At 46.6% G+C, this 19,078-nt stretch overlaps 1 protein-coding gene across 1 annotated transcript in view; it reads right to left on the bottom strand.

The window, feature by feature from the left end:
• Positions 1 to 19,078, bottom strand: part of obsl1a (obscurin like cytoskeletal adaptor 1a) — a 192,743-nt gene that overhangs the window by 119,764 nt on the left and 53,901 nt on the right. Inside the window, exons 16-19 of the mRNA XM_063051410.1 lie at positions 17,543 to 17,818; positions 14,956 to 15,231; positions 5,254 to 5,529; positions 2,227 to 2,502 (exon numbers count right to left, since the gene is read on the bottom strand). Coding sequence (XP_062907480.1) covers positions 2,227 to 2,502; positions 5,254 to 5,529; positions 14,956 to 15,231; positions 17,543 to 17,818 — 1,104 coding nt within the window. The remainder of the gene's footprint in view (positions 1 to 2,226; positions 2,503 to 5,253; positions 5,530 to 14,955; positions 15,232 to 17,542; positions 17,819 to 19,078) is intronic.

Here is a 19,078-nt window from a genome sequence, read left to right as displayed (position 1 = left end):
TATAGCCAATGAACTGGCCTCAACTGTTTCCTGTGGCAGAGAATTCCACAGATTCACCACTCTCTGTGTGAAGAAGTTTTTCCTAATCTCTGTCCTAAAAGGCTTCCCCTCTATCCTCAAACTGTGACCCCTCGTTCTGGACTTCCCCAACATTGGGAACAATCTTCCTGCATCTAGCCTGTCCAATCCCTTTAGGATCTTATACGTTTCAATCAGATCCCCCCTCAATCTTCTAAATTCCAACGAGTACAAGCCCAGTTCATCCAGTCTTTCTTCATATGAAAGTCCTGCCATCCCAGGAATCAATCTGGTGAACCTTCTTTGTACTCCCTCTATGGCAAGGATGTCTTTCCTCAGATTAGGGGACCAAAACTGCACACAATACTCCAGGTGTGGTCTCACCAAGGCCTTGTACAACTGCAGTAGTACCTCCCCGCTCCTGTACTTGAATCCTCTCGCTATAAATGCCAGCATACCATTCGCCTTTTTCACTGCCTGCTGTACCTGCATGCCCACTCTCAATGACTGGTGTATAATGACACCCAGGTCTCGTTGCACCTCCCCTTTTCCTAATCGGCCACCATTCAGATAATAATCTGTTTTCCTATTTTTGCCACCAAAGTGGATAACTTCACATTTATCCACATTAAATGATGGATTCCACCTTCTTGAGTTTAGTAGGCTTTTAATTCCTCGTTTAATTAGCTCAGCATAACATTGTGGGCGGAAGGGCCTGTTCCTCGGCTGTACTATACCGTGCCCTACAAGGCATAACTGCAACTTTACTCTCTTAGGAGGTTCAACTCGTCACCGAACACTCTTAACAAACTTCTGCAGGCATACTGTAGAACATGTCTTGACATGCTGCATCATGGTCAGGTTCGGCAGTTCAAATGTTCCGGAATGTAAGAAGCCACAGAGAACAGCGGACTCGGCCCAAGATATCACGGGCATATTCCTCCCCACCATCGGCAGTATCTACAGGAGGTGCTGCCTCCAGATCCCCACCAACAGGGCCGTGTCATCTTGCAGCTACCGTCAGGCAGGAGGTACAAAAGCCTGCAGTCCCACATCACCAGGTTCAGGAACAGCGACTTCCCTTTAACCGTTTTGTTTTAGAACCAACCAGCCCAGCCCTAATCACTACATCTTAGCAACACTGTGACCCTAATCACTACAGCTTAGCAACACTGTGACCCTAATCACTGCAGTTTAGCAACACTGTGACCCTAATCACTGTAGTTTAGCAACATTGTGACCTTAATCACTGCAGTTTAGCAATACTGTGACCCTAATCACTGCAGTTTAGCAACACTGTGACCCTAATCACTGTAGTTTAGCAACATTGTGACCTTAATCACTGCAGTTTAGCAATACTGTGACCCTAATCACTACAGTTTAGCAACACTGTGACCCTAATCACTGTAGTTTAGCAACACCGTGACCCTAATCATTGCAGTTTAGCAACACCGTGACCCTAATCACTGTAGTTTAGTAACACCGTGACCCTAATCACTGTAGCTTAGCAACACTGTGACCCTAATCACTGTAGCTTAGCAACACTGTGACTCTAATCACTGCAGTTTAGTAACACCGTGACCCTAATCATTGCAGTTTAGCAACACCGTGACCCTAATCACTGTAGTTTAGCAACACTGTGACCCTAATCACTGTAGCTTAGCAACACTGTGACCCTAATCACTGTAGCTTAGCAACACTGTGACTCTAATCACTGCAGTTTAGCAACACTGTGACTCTAATCACTACAGTTTAGCAACACTGTGACCCTAATCACTGTAGTTTAGCAACACCGTGACCCTAATCACTGCAGTTTAGCAACACTGTAACCCTAATCACTGCAGTTTAGCAACACTGTGACCCTAATCACTACAGCTTAGCAACACTGTGACCCTAATCACTGCAGTTTAGCAACACTGTGACCACTTTGCACTACAACAGACTCTTCTTAGTTCTAATAGTGTTCTGTGTTGTGTAATATTTATGTTTTTTTGTGAATGTTGTGTTTCTGACGCTATGTGTCTGTGATGTTGAGACAAGTATTTCACTGCCCTTGTGCACACCTGGACCTGTGCAGATGACAATACCTTGACTCTGAATTAAACTAATCTCTCTTGTATGGATACCGAGGTCACTTGGCCATTCACAATCCTCCCAGTGATGAGGAGAGACACTGAATGAGTGCTCAGGGAGCTAACTGCACCCTACCTTCCACGAGGACTTGGAACACAATGCTGTCACCCCGGACGTCGCACAGGTACTCTCCCGAGTCCGTCAGCCGTGCGCCCTGGACCCTCAGTGACCGCACTACACCCTCGCTCCTGGTGGACGTCTGCCTGTCCTCAGCCAACCTCTCCCCATCCTTGTACCAGCGGGCGAGGGCGTCCGCCCGGGACACCTCACACTCCAGACGAATCTCCTCAGACACCAGGAACCTGCAGTCTAGCAACCGGCTTGTTGGTCGGGTTATACGGACCGGGGGTTCTACAATCAGAAGCAAGGAGTCAGAATCAGGATCAGGCTTGTTATTACTGACATACGTTGTGAGATTTGTTGGCTTGCGATACTCCTGTTCCATTACACTCCTGCATTAGCGGGCATGAGCTAGAAACAGAGGGTGGACTAACTTTAGTTTTCTCTCGAGCGGCAGACACTGAGGGGAAGACCTGATAAAATTTTGTAAGGTTATGAGAGGCACAGTTAAAGTACACAGCTGTTATCTTTTGACCTGGGTAAAAATATTTCGTATGCAGTTAAGGTGAGAGGGGATAAGTTGAAACAAGACATGCGTGGCAACATGATGTCTACAATGTACGGCCAGCGGTGGTGGTGAAGGCAAGTACAACAGAGGCATTTAAGATTGGTAGAGGAATATGCACAGAATGGAGGGTTCTGTACATTCTGTAAGCAGAAGGGATTAGTTTAGTTGGCTTTTAATTCCTAGTTTAATTATTTCAGCACAACATTATTCACCAAAGGGCCTGGTCCTGCCCTGTACAAAGAAGGTGCAACAGCAAATTTACTTTCTTAAGAGGTTGCAACTTTATAAAACTCTGAGTGGTTAACACCTGGAGTATTGCACTCAATTCTGTTTGCCCCATTATAGGAAGGGTCAATTCAGCTTAACATCCTGGGCTGTACTGTTCCAGGTTCTACAAGGATCATACATCAGTGACCTTACTTTCCAAAGAGGTTAAGGAGGTTCGGCTTGCCACTAAACACTAACACGCTTCTACAGATGTACTGCAGAGCATGTCCTGGACTGGCTGCATCACGGTCTGCTAGGGCAATTAGAGTGTGCAGGAATGTAAGAAGCTGTAGAGGGTAGTAGATTCTGCCCAATCCATCACTGGCACACCCCTCCCACCATCTGTAGAGCCTACAGGAGGTGCTTTGTCAAGAAGACAGCACCCATCATGGAAGATCCTCACCGTCCGGGCCATGCCACCTTCTCACAGTTGCCATTGGACAGGAGGTAGTTCCACACCGCCAGGCTCAATAACAGCTACTACCGTTCAACCACTCGGTTCCTGAACCAACCTGCACAACTCTAATCACTACCTCAGTATAACAGCACTGTGCCAGTTGTGCTCTTTCCTGTATATTGTTATATAATTTTTGTTTGTTTTCTTTGTGAATGTTGTGTATCTGATGCTCCGTGCCTGTGATGCTGCTGCAGGTAAGTTTTCCACTGCGCCCATGCACACCTGGACTTTGTGCAGATGACACGAAGCTAAAAACGCAAGAGATTCTGCAGATGCTGGAAATCCAGAGTAACACACACAAAATGCTGGAGGAACTCAGCACGTCAGGCTGCATCTGTGGAGAGGAATAAACTGCTGATGTCCAGGCAGCAAAGAAGGGGGAAGAAGCCAGAAGGTGGGGGAGGGGTAGGAGGGCAAGCTAGAAGGTGATAGGTGAAGACAGGTGGGTTGGGGAGGGAGGGATGAAGTAAGAAGCTGGGAGGAGATGGGTGGAGGAGGTAAGGGGCTGGGGGAGAAGCAATCTTATAGGAGGAGAGAGGAGAAAGGGAAGGAGGAAGGGCACCAGGGGCAGGTGATAGGTAGGTGAAGAGGGCCAGAATGGGGAAGACAAAGATGAAGGCAGAGAGTGTGAAAAAAATTACCAGAGGTTGGTGAAATCAATGTTCATGCTATCTGGTTGGAGGCTACCCAGGTAGAATTTGAGTTGTTGCCCCTCCACCCTGAGAGTGGCCTCATCATGGCAGAAGAGGAGGCCATGGACCAACATGTCAGAATGGGTATCGGGATTGGAATTAAATTGGTTGGCCACTGGGAAATCCTGCTTTTTGCGGATGGAGCAAAGGTGCTCGACACAGTGGTCCCCAACCTACGTTAGGTCTCTGCAATGTGGAGGAGCACTGGTTACAGTAGATGACCCCAACAGGCTCACGAGTGAAGTGTTGCCTTGCCTGGAAGGACTGTTCGGGACCCAGAATGGAGGTGAGGGAGGAGGTGAATGGGCAGGTGTAACATTTCTTCCACTTGCAGGGATAAATGCCAGGGGAGGGAATAATGGTGAGGGATTCCTGTGGAAAGCTGAGGGTTGGGGCGGAGGGGAGGGTGACGGGGGGAAGTAAAGCTGTGTTTGGTGGTAGGATTCCACTGAAAACGGTGGAAGTTGGATGCGGAGTCTCACGGGGTGGTAGGCGAGCACAGGAGGAATTCTAGCCCTGTTAAGGCAGTGGGAAGATCGGGTGAGCACAGATGTCTGGTAAGTGAAGGAGGTGCAGGTGAGGGTAGCATCAATGATGAAGGAAGGCAAACTTTGTTCTTTGAAGAGCGAAGACATCCTGATGTCCTAGAAATGAAAGCTGCATCGTGGGAACATATGCAGTGGAGACAAAAGAAGTGAGAAAAGGGTGCAGCATTTTTATTGGAGACAGGGTGGCAAGAGGTATTGGCAAAGTAGCCATGGGAATCAGGTTTACAAAAGATATCAGTAGACAGTTTCTCTCCAGAAATGGAGACAGGGAGATGGAGAAAGAGGTGTCAGAAATGGACAAAGTGAATTTAAAGGCTGGGTGGAAGTTGGATGCAAGTTAATGAAATTACGAGCTCAGCATGGGTGCAGGAAGGAGTGTGTCAACAATAAATTGATTTGACTTTGAATTAAACTAATCTTTTCTCATACGGACATAGAGGTCACTTGGCTAATCACAATCCCACCAGAGACGCAGGATGAGTGGTGTCCTTGGATGTAACTGCACCTTACCTTCCACGTGGACTCGGAACACAATGCTGTCATCCTGGACGTCGCACAGGTACTTTCCCGAGTCCGTCAGCCGCGCGCCCTGGATCCGCAGTGACCGGACAGCCCCCTCGCTCCTGGTGAATGTCCGCCCGTCCTCAGCTACCTTCTCCCTGTCTTTGTACCAGCGGGCGAGTGCGTTCGCCCGGGACACCTCACACTCCAGATGAATCTCCTGGGACACCAGGATCTTGTGGTCCAGCAGCCGGTCTGTCGGACAGATTATACGGACCGGAGGTTCTGCAGAATGAAATGAGGGGTCAGAATCAGAATCAGGTTTATATTCGCTGACGAGTGTCATGAAATTTGTTGTTTTTTTGATATTCCAAGGTTGCTCTGTTCCTTTGCGCTCCTGTATCAGAGGGTACATGATGTAAGGAGAGGTTTGACAGAGTCCTGATGAAGAGTCTCGCCCGAAACATTAACTTTTTACTTCTTTCCATAGTTGATCCCTGACCTGCCAAGCGTTGCAAAAGATGGCACTGGCAAGACACGGTGATGTTTTACAGGCAGCAAGCAAAGCTACCAACTGCTCTATTAACTATACTTTTTCTGGACTACGATCACTGCAATTCACAGCCCGTAATTTCCTTTGGGAGTTCAGCTTTTGAACTGTCTATATGACCTGATGTATTTGCAATATCCTGAAGGATTTGAAGAACTGAGCTCTCAAGAATGCAGGTATGACCGAAGCAGCCGCTGCTGCAGCAGACTTGGGCCGGATTGAAACTTCGGGACAGATTGAAGCGGTGGGGCCCGGGCCCAGGCCCCAAGAACAAAAAGTAAACCAGTGTTTAGCCAATTTCGACGTTGAGTTAGATTAGAAAGATCACGGCCAAGGGACGAAGGACAAATGGGTGTTCAGCTCACTGCTCCAGGAGGCTTTACTCACCTGAGTGCTGGACCGACTCTGCAGAAGTGGCTGGCAGCCAGCGGGCTCCTGGTCCGGCTGCAGTGCTGAGGTTGTGGATTCGCTTTCAGGGACACCGCGATTCATCTCATGTGTGTTATTTGTTTACTTTTTATTGTTTACACAGTTTTTTGCACCTTGGGTGTTTGCCGGTCTTTAGGTTGTGGGGATTTCTAGTGGGTTCTATTATGTTCTTTGTTTCATGGCTGCCTGCAAGAAGATGAATCTTAAGGTTTGTATACTGCAAACATACTTTGATAATAAATGTACTTTGAATTTTGAACGTTGAGTTCTTCAAGCATTTCACGTGTGCAACTCTGGACAAACTTGGGTTGCTTTGGAATGTCTCGGTCTGAGGGGATGTTGTGTTTTTCTTCTCCAGGCCTGTGGCATATTGGGTGGCAACCTCGTGTTTTTTTTAAATTCTGTCTGTTTTTGTTTACGAGGCTAAATTTGCTAGCTCGATGCTCAACCCAGCACAGTTGGAAAGCCTGCAAGGAATCAGCCAGATCTGAACCCTGGACCATTTGCTTCAAAGTCCAGTGCTAATGCCACTACACCACCGGCCTAGGGGTTGGGCGGAGCCCAGTAGAGTTTTGGAAGACGCAAGAGGCACAGTTCGAGTAGACGGCTAGTACCTTATAACCAGGGTCAAGATATCTAGTACTAGAGGCTATGCATTTAAGGTGAGAGGGGATAAGATGGAATGAGATAAGTACAACAACTTTCGTTTACACACAAAGAGTGGTGGATGCCTGGGATGTGCTGGCAGGTGTGCTGGAGTAGGCAAATATGATAGAGGAATTTAAGACTCTTGTAGACAGGCTCATAAACATGCAGAGAATTGAGGACTCTGCACATTGTGTAGGTAGAAGCAATTAGTTTAGAAGGGTTTCAATTCATAGCTTAATCAGTTCAGTACAACATGATGGGCTGAAGGGCCTATTCCTGTGCTGTAGTCTGTTCTACAAGGAAGGAGCAACAGCACCTTTTCTTTTTTTTTTAGGTTAAGCAGGTTCAGTTTATCACTGGACACTCTAACAAACTTCTACAGATGTACTGTTGAAAGCATCCTGAATGGTTACATCACCATCTGGTCCAATGCAAATGAACGTTAGAAGTAGTGAACTCAGCCCAATACATCACGGCACGTTCAGGAGGAGTATCTGCAGGAGACGATGCCTCAAGAAGGCAACATCCATCATCAAGGGTCCCCACCACCCAGACCACGCCATCTTCTCACAGCTATTCTTTTTTTCGCAAGGAAGGGCCTTGGAAGTTTGATGTTATTGTTTTTTTTTGCAAAGGGGGCGGGGGTTTTGGGGTTTGAGAGTTTTGTTTCTTCTTTTCGTGCAGGGAGGGGTGTTGATGTCTTTTCTTTCAACAATATTCATGGTTGTTCGGTATTTAATGACTATCTGGAGAAGACGGATATCAGAGTTGTAATGCACATGGAATACAATAGGGAGGGGTGTTGATGTCTTTTCTTTCAACAATATTCATGGTTTCTCTGTACTTAATAACTATCTGGAGAAGACGGATATCAGAGTTGTATTGTATATGCATGCTTTGACAGTAAAGTGAACCTTTGAACCATAGGGCAGGAGGTACAGGGCTCAGAGTCTCACAAGAACAGCTACTTCCCTTCAACCATTTGGTTCTTGAACCAACCGGCACAACCCTAATCACTACCTCAGTAGGTCTTTGGAATGTGAGAGGAAACCAGAGTATAACAAAACCTACATATTCATGTATATTTTGACCCTTACGGATTACTGTCGAGCTTCCCTGTGTGCTACGTACTGAACATAACGTGAGAGGCCACTCTGGGTAGATAACTCTCAAGCAGAATAACAAGCTGCACGTTTGTTCCTCATCTCCCCGTCTCTTGTGTGTGTTATTAACAACCACCCGGCCTCCCAGTACCACAAACTGGTGACATGGTGACAAGTCCTCACGTGGTATTTATTGTTTTGCTCCCTTCGGCAAGAAAAGTCTGTGTGCACCACTGGTGGTGTATCACGGTGTAATGTAGGTGAGCGAAAAGAAAACGGCTGCAGGAAACGTGGTGAGAGAAGAATTCGAGGGGAGAGAACGGGATGGTTAAATAAAATGAGAGAGAGAGAGAGGGAGGGGAGAGGGGAGAGGGGAGGGGGAGAGGGGAGAGAGAGAGAGACAGACAGACAGAGACACACGACTAGGACTAGGTAACTTTTCTGGAACGTGATTGTGTTTGAAAGTGGCGACGATGTTTGGAAGTATGGGGTCGTATGACAAAACAGAGCAATAAAGTTCATATACTGAAAGAGTTGAATATTTTACACTGGCAAATCAAGTGACAGATGATATTCATGTTCCAATTTTTCTGACGGTGATGGGTACAAAATTTAATTTATTATATAGTGGAGTGCAACCTGCTAAACCTGGTGATAAGCCTTGTGAGGGCATAGTTAAAGTGTTAAAGAACCACTACTCACCTAAACCTTTGATTATTACTGAGAGGTTTGGATTTCATAGAAAAAATCAAGAGGAAGGCAAGTCTATTTCACAGTTTGTGGTGGTGCTCAAACAATTGTCTGAACACTGTGATTCTGGGCATTCGCCGAATGACACATTACATGATAGACTTGTATGTGGTCTGCGTAATGAGGCAGTTCAGAATTGTTTCCTTACAGAAGACAGACTAACATTACAGACGGCAATTGAGATTAGTACATCAATGGAGATGGCAGGTAAAGATACACAGCTGTTAAGCGCATCTTCCAAAGTTCATAAAATTTCCCCTGACTTTAAGAATAAGACACCTATTGGCAACGTGTTACCGTTGTGGCAAAGCTGGGCATTCAGCAAAAGAACGCTGGTAAAAGGATTTAGATTGGCAAAGCTGCGGCAGGAAATGGGCCTGTAAAAGTAAAAAAAAATACTGTCAACCAAAAACACTGTAATAAAGAAAAATTACTTTTGGAAAAACAAACAGAAACAGGCAAACAAGATGGAGCATACGGAGGATGGACTGAGAGACTCTCACTCTGTGATTGGAGAAGTTTTGCGTGTTTTATCTGTTTCAGGACACAAAGATGGCTATTGGGTGACGCCACCGTTGGACGGAGCCACAGTGATGATGCAGGCGGACACAAGGGGCTGCAGTATCACTAGTTTCAGAGAGAGCTTACAAGGAGAAATTGCAGCTTTTCACCCCAGAAGGGGCAAGGTTGACTTTAAAAGACTTACACTGGTGAGGTTTTTCCAGTGAGGGCAGTAGTGCACATTACAGTGGAGACTAACAAACAGAGAAAGAAACTTCCACTGTACATTGTTAAATGTAGTTATCCAGCACTTCTGGGTTAGTAGACAGATTACCTTGGCTTTTTGGCTTTTAAAATGGCCAAAACAGCTTTGCCACAATCTGAAGTACTCACACACTTCAACCCATCATTGCCGATACAGTTGTCCTGCGACCCTGTGGTGTAGGGACAGTTATCTCACTCACCATGCCATCAAGTGAACAGTGTCCAATCACTTTCACATCAAGGACATGGTCTTTGATGCAAAAGTGTCTTTGGAGTTCACAGCTGTCTTTGGAGTTAAGAAATTCCATCAATTCCTCTTTGATCGATGACATACACTACTATTCATCAGTACAACGTAAAGTACAGGAGACCGAGATCATTCAAGTGCTGACAGACTATCCAGACTTCCCTCAGTTGTTACACCTTCAGAGCCATCCCCAAAAGAAATCGCAAACAACAGGAATTCTGCAAATGCTGGAAATTCAAGCAACACACATCAAAGTTGCTGGTGAACGCAGCAGGCCAGGCAGCATCTCTAGGAAAAGGTACAGTGTCCTGGCAGACCTATTGTCTCAGCTTGCTCCTGCCCCACCAAACTCGTTTCTGCATACCTCGACACAGTTTTATCCCCCCTTGTTCAATCCCTTCCTACCTATGTTTGTGACACTTCTCACGCTCTTAAACTTTTCGATGATTTTAAGTTCCCTGGCCCCCACCGTTTTATTTTCACCATGGATGTCCAGTCCCTATATACTTCCATCCCCCATCAGGAAGGTCTCAAAGCCCTCCGCTTCTTTTTGGATTCCAGACCTAATCAGTTCCCCTCTACCACCACTCTGCGCCGTCTAGCGGAATTAGTCCTTACTCTTAATAATTTCTCCTTTGGCTCCTCCCACTTTCTCCAAACTAAAGGTGTAGCTATGGGCACCTGTATGGGTCCTAGCTATGCCTGCCTTTTTGTTGGCTTTGTGGAACAATCTATGTTCCAAACCTATTCTGGTATCTGTCCCCCACTTTTCCTTCGCTACATCGACGACTGCATTGGCGCTGCTTCCTGCACGCACGCTGAGCTCGTTGACTTTATTAACTTTGCCTCCAACTTTCACTCTGCCCTCAAGTTTACCTGGTCCATTTCCCACACCTCCCTCCCCTTTCTAGATCTTTCTGTCTCTATCTCTGGAGACAGCTTATCCACTGATGTCTATTATAAGCCTACTGACTCTCACAGCTATCTGGACTATTCCTCTTCTCACCCTGTCTCTTGCAAAAATGCCATCCCCCTTCTCGCAATTCCTCCGTCTCCGCCGCATCTGCTCTCAGGATGAGGCTTTTCATTCCAGGACAAGGGAGATGTCCTCCTTTTTTAAAGAAAGGGGCTTCCCTTCCTCCACCATCAACTCTGCTCTCAAACGCATCTCCCCCATTTCACGCACATCTGCTCTCACTCCATCCTCCCACCACCCCACCAGGAATAGGGTTCCCCTAGTCCTCACCTACCACCCCACCAGCCTCCGGGTCCAACATATTATTCTCCGTAACTTCCGCCACCTCCAACGGGATCCCACCACTAAGGACATCTTCCCCCCCCCCACCCCCGCTTTCTGCAGGGATCGCTCCCTACACGACTCCCTTGTCCATTCGTCCCCCCCCCCCATCCCTCCCCACTGATCTCCCTCCTGGCACTTATCCTTGTAAGCAGAACAAGTGCTACATATGTCCTTACACTTCCTCCCTTACCACCATTCAGGCCCCCAGACAGTCCTTCCAGGTGAGGCAACACTTCACCTGTGAGTCGGCTGGAGTGATATACTGCGTCCGGTGCTCCCGATGTGGCCTTCTATATATTGGCGAGACCCGACGCAGACTGGGAGACTGCTTTGCTGAACACCTACGCTCTGTCCGCCAGAGAAAGCAGGATCTCCCAGTGGCCACACATTTTAATTCCACATCTCTTTCCCATTCTGACATGTCTATCCACGGCCTCCTCTACTGTAAAGATGAAGCCACACTCAGGTTGGAGGAACAGCACCTTATATTCCGTCTGGGTAGCCTCCAACCTGATGGCATGAACATTGACTTCTCTAACTTCCGCTAATGCCCCACCTCCCCCTTGTACCCCATCCATTATTTATTTTTATACACACATTCTTTCTCTCACTCTCCTTTTTCTCCCTCTGTCCCTCTGACTATACCCCTTGCCATCCTCTGGGTTCCGCCTCCCCGTTGTCTTTCTCCCCGGGCCTCCTGTCCCATAATCCTCTCATATCCCTTTTGCCTATCACCTGTCCAGCTGTTGGCTCTATCCCTCCCCCTCCTGTCTTCTCCTATCATTTTGGATCTCCCCCTCCCCCTCCAACTTCCAATCCCTTACTCACTCTACCTTCAGTTAGTCCTGACGAAGGGTCTCGGCCTGAAACATCGACTGTACCTCTTCCTACAGATGCTGCCTGGCCTGCTGCGTTCACCAGCAACTTTGATATGTGTTGCCCAAAAGAGATCGTTACTTCAAGGAAGTATCTACAGCTCCGATAACTGTGGCACAAGTCCAGAAGCACACATGTACCAACTTGTCCTATCTAAAGTGGTGGACATTATAGCTCATGAATGGAAAGGAGAGCCAATCTAGCATTAAAACCTTACCAGTTCAATGTGTTACATACCCCGTAACAGGTTAAAGAACCAGCAGAAATGGAACACACCTAGAGTCTGCTATTGCTTTTAACTAATGCTATTTTTATTAGTAACTACGCGAGTCCCTGACAAGCTACACACAGGACGCAGTACTGCACACAGTGGCTCCCAGAAGCCATGAGTAGATGAAACCATTGAAGAGGACAAAGCACGCCCACCTCGTCAGTGAGTGAGAAATGTTCCTCATCTTGCTCCTTGCAGATGATCTTGCAGGAGCTGTAGAAGGCCTCATGTCCTTGGTTACAGTGGACACACACAGCAAACGGCCCAGAGCTGCCACCATGGAGCACTACATCTGGAAAATGCATGGAGCAGCTACGTTCTATCTTTAGAAGTTTTGGGCTTCCACAACAGTGACAGTGACCATTCCTGTTTGAAGAGTTCCAGGCATTTATGGAAGCAAACGGTATTCAGCACATCAAGTCGGCACTATATCATCCCTCCACTAATGGCCTTGCTGAACGATTTTACAAACAGTGAAACAAATCCTCAGGACTTCAGTGGGAAGTGGATCCGTCAACCAGCACCTCAGCACTTGCCTGCTGACAAATCGCAACACACCCCACACCACCACCAAAACGGCTCCAGCCACTGCACCGATGAAAAGACAGCTTTGCACCGGCTTCACCGGCTTGTACCCCCAAACACAAAGTAGATCGTGCTAAATGAGCAGAGAACCCTCGCAGGGAGACGTGCCAAAATGAAGTACAGAGGTTTCAGGGCAGGAGACAAAGTACTTGCCCAGAACTACATCTCTGGAAGAAAGTGGATACCTGTGACGATGGTGGCACAGACTGGTCCTGTGTCATGCACAGTGGAAACTGGTGCTCACAACATCTGCACAAGGCATGTTCATCAGCTGCTGCCCACTTCTGAGGCTACTGAAAACCAACAGAAGCTCACCAATCCAGATCCAGTTGTAGAAATGGGACAGGATTCTGAGAAAACAACAGCAGTACCTCCATTAGGATCGAATGACAAAGCTAGTTCTCCCCCGTCACCTGTGTTTTTGAAGTGCCGCCTACTGACAATGCAGTATCCAAGCCGAGATCTATATGTACACCACCAAGAGATGAAATGACTTTAGTGCCTTCACAAACATGAACAAATCTGCAGATGCTGGCAATCCAAGCTACACACACAAAATGCTGGAGGAACTCAGCAGGTCAGGCAGCATCTGTGGAAAAGAGCAAACAATCGATGTTTTGGATCGAGACCTGCATCAGGACTGGAGAAAAAAGATGAAGTCAGAGTAAGAAGGTGGAGGGAGGGAAGGAAGAAGAGCAAAGTGAAGGTGGAGGGGTGGCAATTACCCGAGTTGAGAAATTGATGTTCATTGGAGTCTCGAAATTCTGGTAATTGCCCCACCCTTAACTTCACCATTCCCCGTTCCCATTTCCCTCTCTCACCTTAACTCCCCACTTGCCCACCATCTCCCTCTGGTGCTCCTTCCCCTTCCCTTTCTTCCATGGCCTTCTGTCATCTCCTACCAGATTCCCCCTTCACCAGCCCCTTATCTCTTTCCCCAATCGACTTCCCAGCTCTTTACTTCACCCCTCCCGCTCCCCCGATTTCACCTATCACCTACCAACCTTGTACTTCTTCCTCCCCTCTTACTCTGAACTCTCATCTCCTTTCTCCAGCCCTGAGGAAGGGTCTCGGACCGAAACATCAACTGTTTGCTGTCTTCCGTAGATGCTGCCTGACCTGCTGAGTTCCTCCAGCATTTTGCGGGTGGACTTTGGTGTCATTCCCAAGTCGTTGGTACCCTCACAGGAACAGACAGCCTCCAAACAATATGAATCTCTAGTTTGGTGACTCGCACTCAGCACATGGGCCAGGGATATGCCATGTATTCACGTATATTTTGACCCTTGCGGATTACTGTCAAGCTCCCCTGTGTGTTACACACTGAACGTAACATGAGAGCGCGTTCTGGGTAGATGGCTTACAAGCAGAATGACCAACGGCACATTTGTTCCTCACCTCTCCGTCTCTCATGTGTGTTATTAACAACCACCTGGCCTCCCAGTACTACAAACATAACAAAAAACAATCAGCACTTTCTGATACAATAGATCTTTTTTTTCTAATTGCTTTTTCTTGTATAATTTTGTATCATTTGTTTTTTTTCTGACTGGTTTGTGCATGAAAAATAAAATACAATAGAATCTACAAAAAACCATATATAAACAGAGACTGACAGACAAAGAATATGCAAAAGAAAACAAACCGTGTAAATAATCAATTAATAATACCGAGAACATGAGTCATAGGGTCCTTGAAATCAAGTCCATAGGTTGTGGAATCAGTTCAGCATTGTGGTGAGTGAAGTTAACCACACTGGTTCAAGAGCCTGATGGTTGACGTGTAATAAATGTTCCTGAACCTGCGGCTGTGGGCCCCAAGGTTCCTGTATCTCCTTCCCGATGGTAGCAGCGAGAAGAAAGCATGGCCTGGATGATGAATGTTGTTTTGATCACTTAACACCACAACAAACTATATTATTTCTTCCACCGAGTCTCATTATAAAATTTTGTATATTTTTTGTTTATTTCATGTTTATTTTCTGTGAATGTTGTTATCAGACACTACGTGCCTGGATGACTGCTTTCGAGTAATTTTCATTTCTCCCGTGTATACACGGACCTGTGCAGATGGCATTAAATTCAACTAATAGCTTCTTATATAGGCACAGTCACTTGGCCAGTCATAATCCCACCAGCGATGGGGAGAGGTATTGGATGAGAGCCCAGGGAGGGGACTGCACCTTACCTTCCACGAGGACTCGGAAGACAATGCTGTCATCCTGGACATCACACAGGTACTCTCCCGAGTCCGTCAGCTGTGCATCCAGGACCTGCAGTGACCGGACAATCCCCTCGCTCCTGGTGGATGTCCGCCTGTCCTCAGCCACCTTCTCCCCATTCTTGAACCAACGGGCAAGTGCGTTCGCCCGTGACGCCTCACACTCCAAACGAATTTTCTCGGACACCAGGAATTTGTGGACCAGAAGCCGGTCTGTTGGTCGGGTTATACGGACCGGAGGTTCTGCAGTCAGAGCAAAGAGTCAGAATCGCACTCAGGCTTTTTATCACTGACATACGTCCTGAAATATGGTTATTTGTGAGAGTACAGGGCAAAACATAAAAATCACTACTTTACAAAAAAAAAACTAATTAGTGCAAAGGAGGAATAACAAGGTAGTGTTCATGGGTTCATGGACTGTTCCGAACTCTGATGAGGGAGGGGTTGAAGCTGTTCCTAAAACACTGTGTGTGTGTGTTCAGGCTCCTGTACCCACTCCCTGATGGTGTCAATGAGAAGAGGGCAGGTCCTGAATAGTGCGGGTCCTTAACGACAGATGCCACCTTCTTGAGTTTGGTTAGTTTAATCAGCTCGGCACAACATGATGGACTGAATGGCCTGCTCCTATACAGCACTGCACTGTACTGTGTTCTGCAAGGAACGTCCATCAGCAACTTTACTTTCTTAGGAACTTAGGCAGGTTTGGCTTGTCACCAAGCATTTCTAACAAACTTCTACAGATGTAACGTTAAAAGTCCCTGACTTGTTACATCATGGTCTGGTTTGGCAATCTGAATGCACGGGAACATAAGAAGCTACAGAGAGTAGTAAACTCAGCTCAATGCATCACAGGTACAGTTCTCCCCATCATCCTCAATATCTCTCAGTGCGACTAGATCCTCAATATCTTCACTTGCAGACCCCAGTCCGTTCAGATCAGCAACAATATCTCCTCCACAATCTCCATCAGCACCACAAGGCTGTGTGCTTATCCCACTAATCTACTCACTCTACCCTTATGACTGTATGGTTATGCACAGCTCCAATACCATATTTAAGTTTGCTGATGACACCACTGCCATTGGCCGAATCAAAGCTGGTGATGAATCAACATGTCGGAAAGAGATTGAAAATCTGGCTGAGTGGTGCCATAACAACCTCTCACTCAACGTCAGCAGGAATAAGGATCTGACTATTGACCTCAGGAGGAAGAAACCAGAAGACATTGAGCCAGTCCTTACCAGGGGAACAGGAGGGAGGATCAGCAACTTTAAATTCCTCAGTGTTATCATTTCAGAGGATCTGTCCTGGGTTCTGCAGATAACTGCAATTATGACGAAAGCAAGGCAGTGCCTCTACTTTGTTAGACGTGTGCACAGATTTGACATGTTTTCTAAAACTTTGGTGCAGAGTATTCCGACCGTTCGCATCATGGCCTGGTATGGAAAACTAATGCCCAAGGATTGAAAAGCCCACAAAAGGCCTGTTCATCACAGGTGAAGCACGTCCCACCATTGAGCACATCTACAAGCAGCAGCACCACAAGATAGTGGCATCCGGCATCAAGGAGCCCCTCCATCCAGGCCATGCCCTCATCTCACTACTACCATTGGGCAGGAGAAACAACAGCATTTGGTCCCACACCACCTTTCTACCATCAGACTCCTGAACCGGTGTGATTCAGTTCACTTACCTCAACACTGAACCAACTTTTCAACCTGTGGACCCACTTTGAAGGACTCTACAACAGATGCTTGCAGTATGTATATATGTATGTGTGTGTGTGTGTGTGTGTGTGTGTGTGTGTGTGTGTGTGTGTGTATGTATGTATTTATTATTTCTTGTTTCTTATGTATTTGCACAATTTGTCTTCTGTTGCACATTGGTTGTTTGTCAGTGTTTGTCTGTGTGTAGTTTTTCATTGATCCTATTGTATTTCTATGGTCTACTGTGAATGCCTGTAAGAAAATGAATCTCAGGGTGGTAAGTATATAGTGATATATGTTGCACATGCTTTGATAAAAGATTTGTCTTGAACTATGAACTATCAGTGGTATCTTCGGGAAGTTCTACCTCAAGAAGGCAACATCCATCAAAGATTCACTCTGATCCAAACCATGACATCGTGTGTTACTGTCGGGCAGGAGGTACAGAAGCGTGAAGTCCCATATTACCAGGTTCAGAAACAGCTTCTTACCTTCAACCACACAGTTCTTGAACCAAACAACATACCATCAATTACTCCCTCAGTCTAACAAACTATGACCCCTTTGTACTACAACAGGCTCGTTTAGTTCTAATTGGGCTCCTTCTTGATTCTTTTTGTATCATTTTGTTTGTGTCTTTATGAGTGTTGAGTATTCAATCCTACATGCCTATGGTGCTGCTCAGTAAGTTTTTGATTGCAGCTGTCATACAGGGATTTGTGCAGATGACAATAAACTGATCCGACTTTGAGTTTATCTAATCCTTTCTCATATAGACACCAGTCATCATCCCACCAGCGATAGGGAGAGATGTTGGATGAGAGCCCAGGGAGGGGACTGCACCTTACCTTCCACGAGGACTCGGAAGACAATGCTGTCATCCTGGACATCACATAGGTACTCTCCCGAGTCCGTCAGCTGTGCATCCAGGACCTGCAGTGACCGGACAGTCCCCTCGCTCCTGGTGGACGTCCGCCTGTCCTCAGCCACCTTCTTCCCGTTCTTGAACCATCGGGCAATTGCGTTCGCCCGTGACGCCTCACACTCCAAACAAATTTTCTCAGACACCAGGAACTTGTGGACCAGAAGCCGGTCTGTTGGTCGGGTTATACGGACCGGAGGTTCTGCAGTCAGAGCAAGGAGTTAGAATCACAATAGGCATTTTTTATTATTGACATACCTTCTGAAATACCGTTATTTGTGAGAGTACAGGGCAAAACATAAAAATCACTACGTCGCAAAAAATAACTAATTAGTGCAAAAAAGGAATAACAAGGTAGTGTTCATGGGTTCACGGACTGTTCCGGAATCTGATGAGGGAGGGGTTGAAGCTGTTCCTAAAAGACTGTGTGTGGGTGTTCAGGCTCCTGTACCCACTCCCTGATGGCAGCAATGAGAAGAGGGCAGGTCCTGAATAGTGCAGGTCCTTAACGACAGATGCCGCCTTCTAGAGTTTGGTTAGTCTAATCAGCTCAGCACAACATGATGGGCTGAATGGCCTGCTCCTATACAGTACTGCACTGTACTGTGTTCTACAAGGAACCTCCATCTGCAACTATTCTCTCTTAGGAACTTAGGCAGGTTTGGCTTGTCACCAAACATTTCTAACAAACTTCTACAGATGTAACGTTAAAAGTCCCTGACTTGTTACATCATGGTCTGGTTTGGCAATTTGAATGCACGGGAACATAAGAAGCTACAGAGAGTGGTAAACTCAGCTCAATGCATCACAGGTACAGTTCTCCCCATCATCCTCAATATCTCTCAGTGCGACTAGATCCTCAATATCTTCACTTGCAGACCCCAGTCCATTCAGATCAGCAACAACATCTCCTCTACAGTCACTATCAGCATCAGAAGGCTGTGTGCTTAAAAAAACTAATCTACTCACACTATACTTATGACTGTGAGACTAAGTACAGCTCCAATATTTAAGTTTGCTAATGACATCACTGTCGTGGGTCAAATCAAAGGTGGTGATGAATCAGCATATCGGAGGGAGATTGAAAATCTGGCCCAGAGATGCTTCAACAACAACCTCTCACTCAACGTCAGCAGGACTAAGGGACTGACTATTGACTTCAGGAGGATGAAACCATAAGTCATTGAGCCAGACCTTACCAGGGGATCAGGAGGGAGGATCAGCAACTTTAAATTCCTCAGTGTTATCATTTCAGAGGATCTGTCCTGGGTTCTGCAGATAACTGCAATTATGACGAAAGCAAGGCAGTGCCTCTACTTTCCTGGATGTGTGCACAGACTCGACATGTTTTCTAAAACTTTGGCAAACTTCTATAGATGGATGGTGGAGAGTATTCCGACCGTTCACATCATGGCCTGGTATGGAAAACTAATGCCCAAGGACTGAAAAGCCTACAAAAGGT

Source organism: Mobula hypostoma, chromosome 6, assembly GCF_963921235.1.
Source record: "Mobula hypostoma chromosome 6, sMobHyp1.1, whole genome shotgun sequence".
NCBI lineage: Eukaryota > Metazoa > Chordata > Chondrichthyes > Myliobatiformes > Myliobatidae > Mobula > Mobula hypostoma.
Note: the sequence above shows the minus strand (reverse complement) of the source record. Positions and strands in the feature narration are given on the sequence as shown.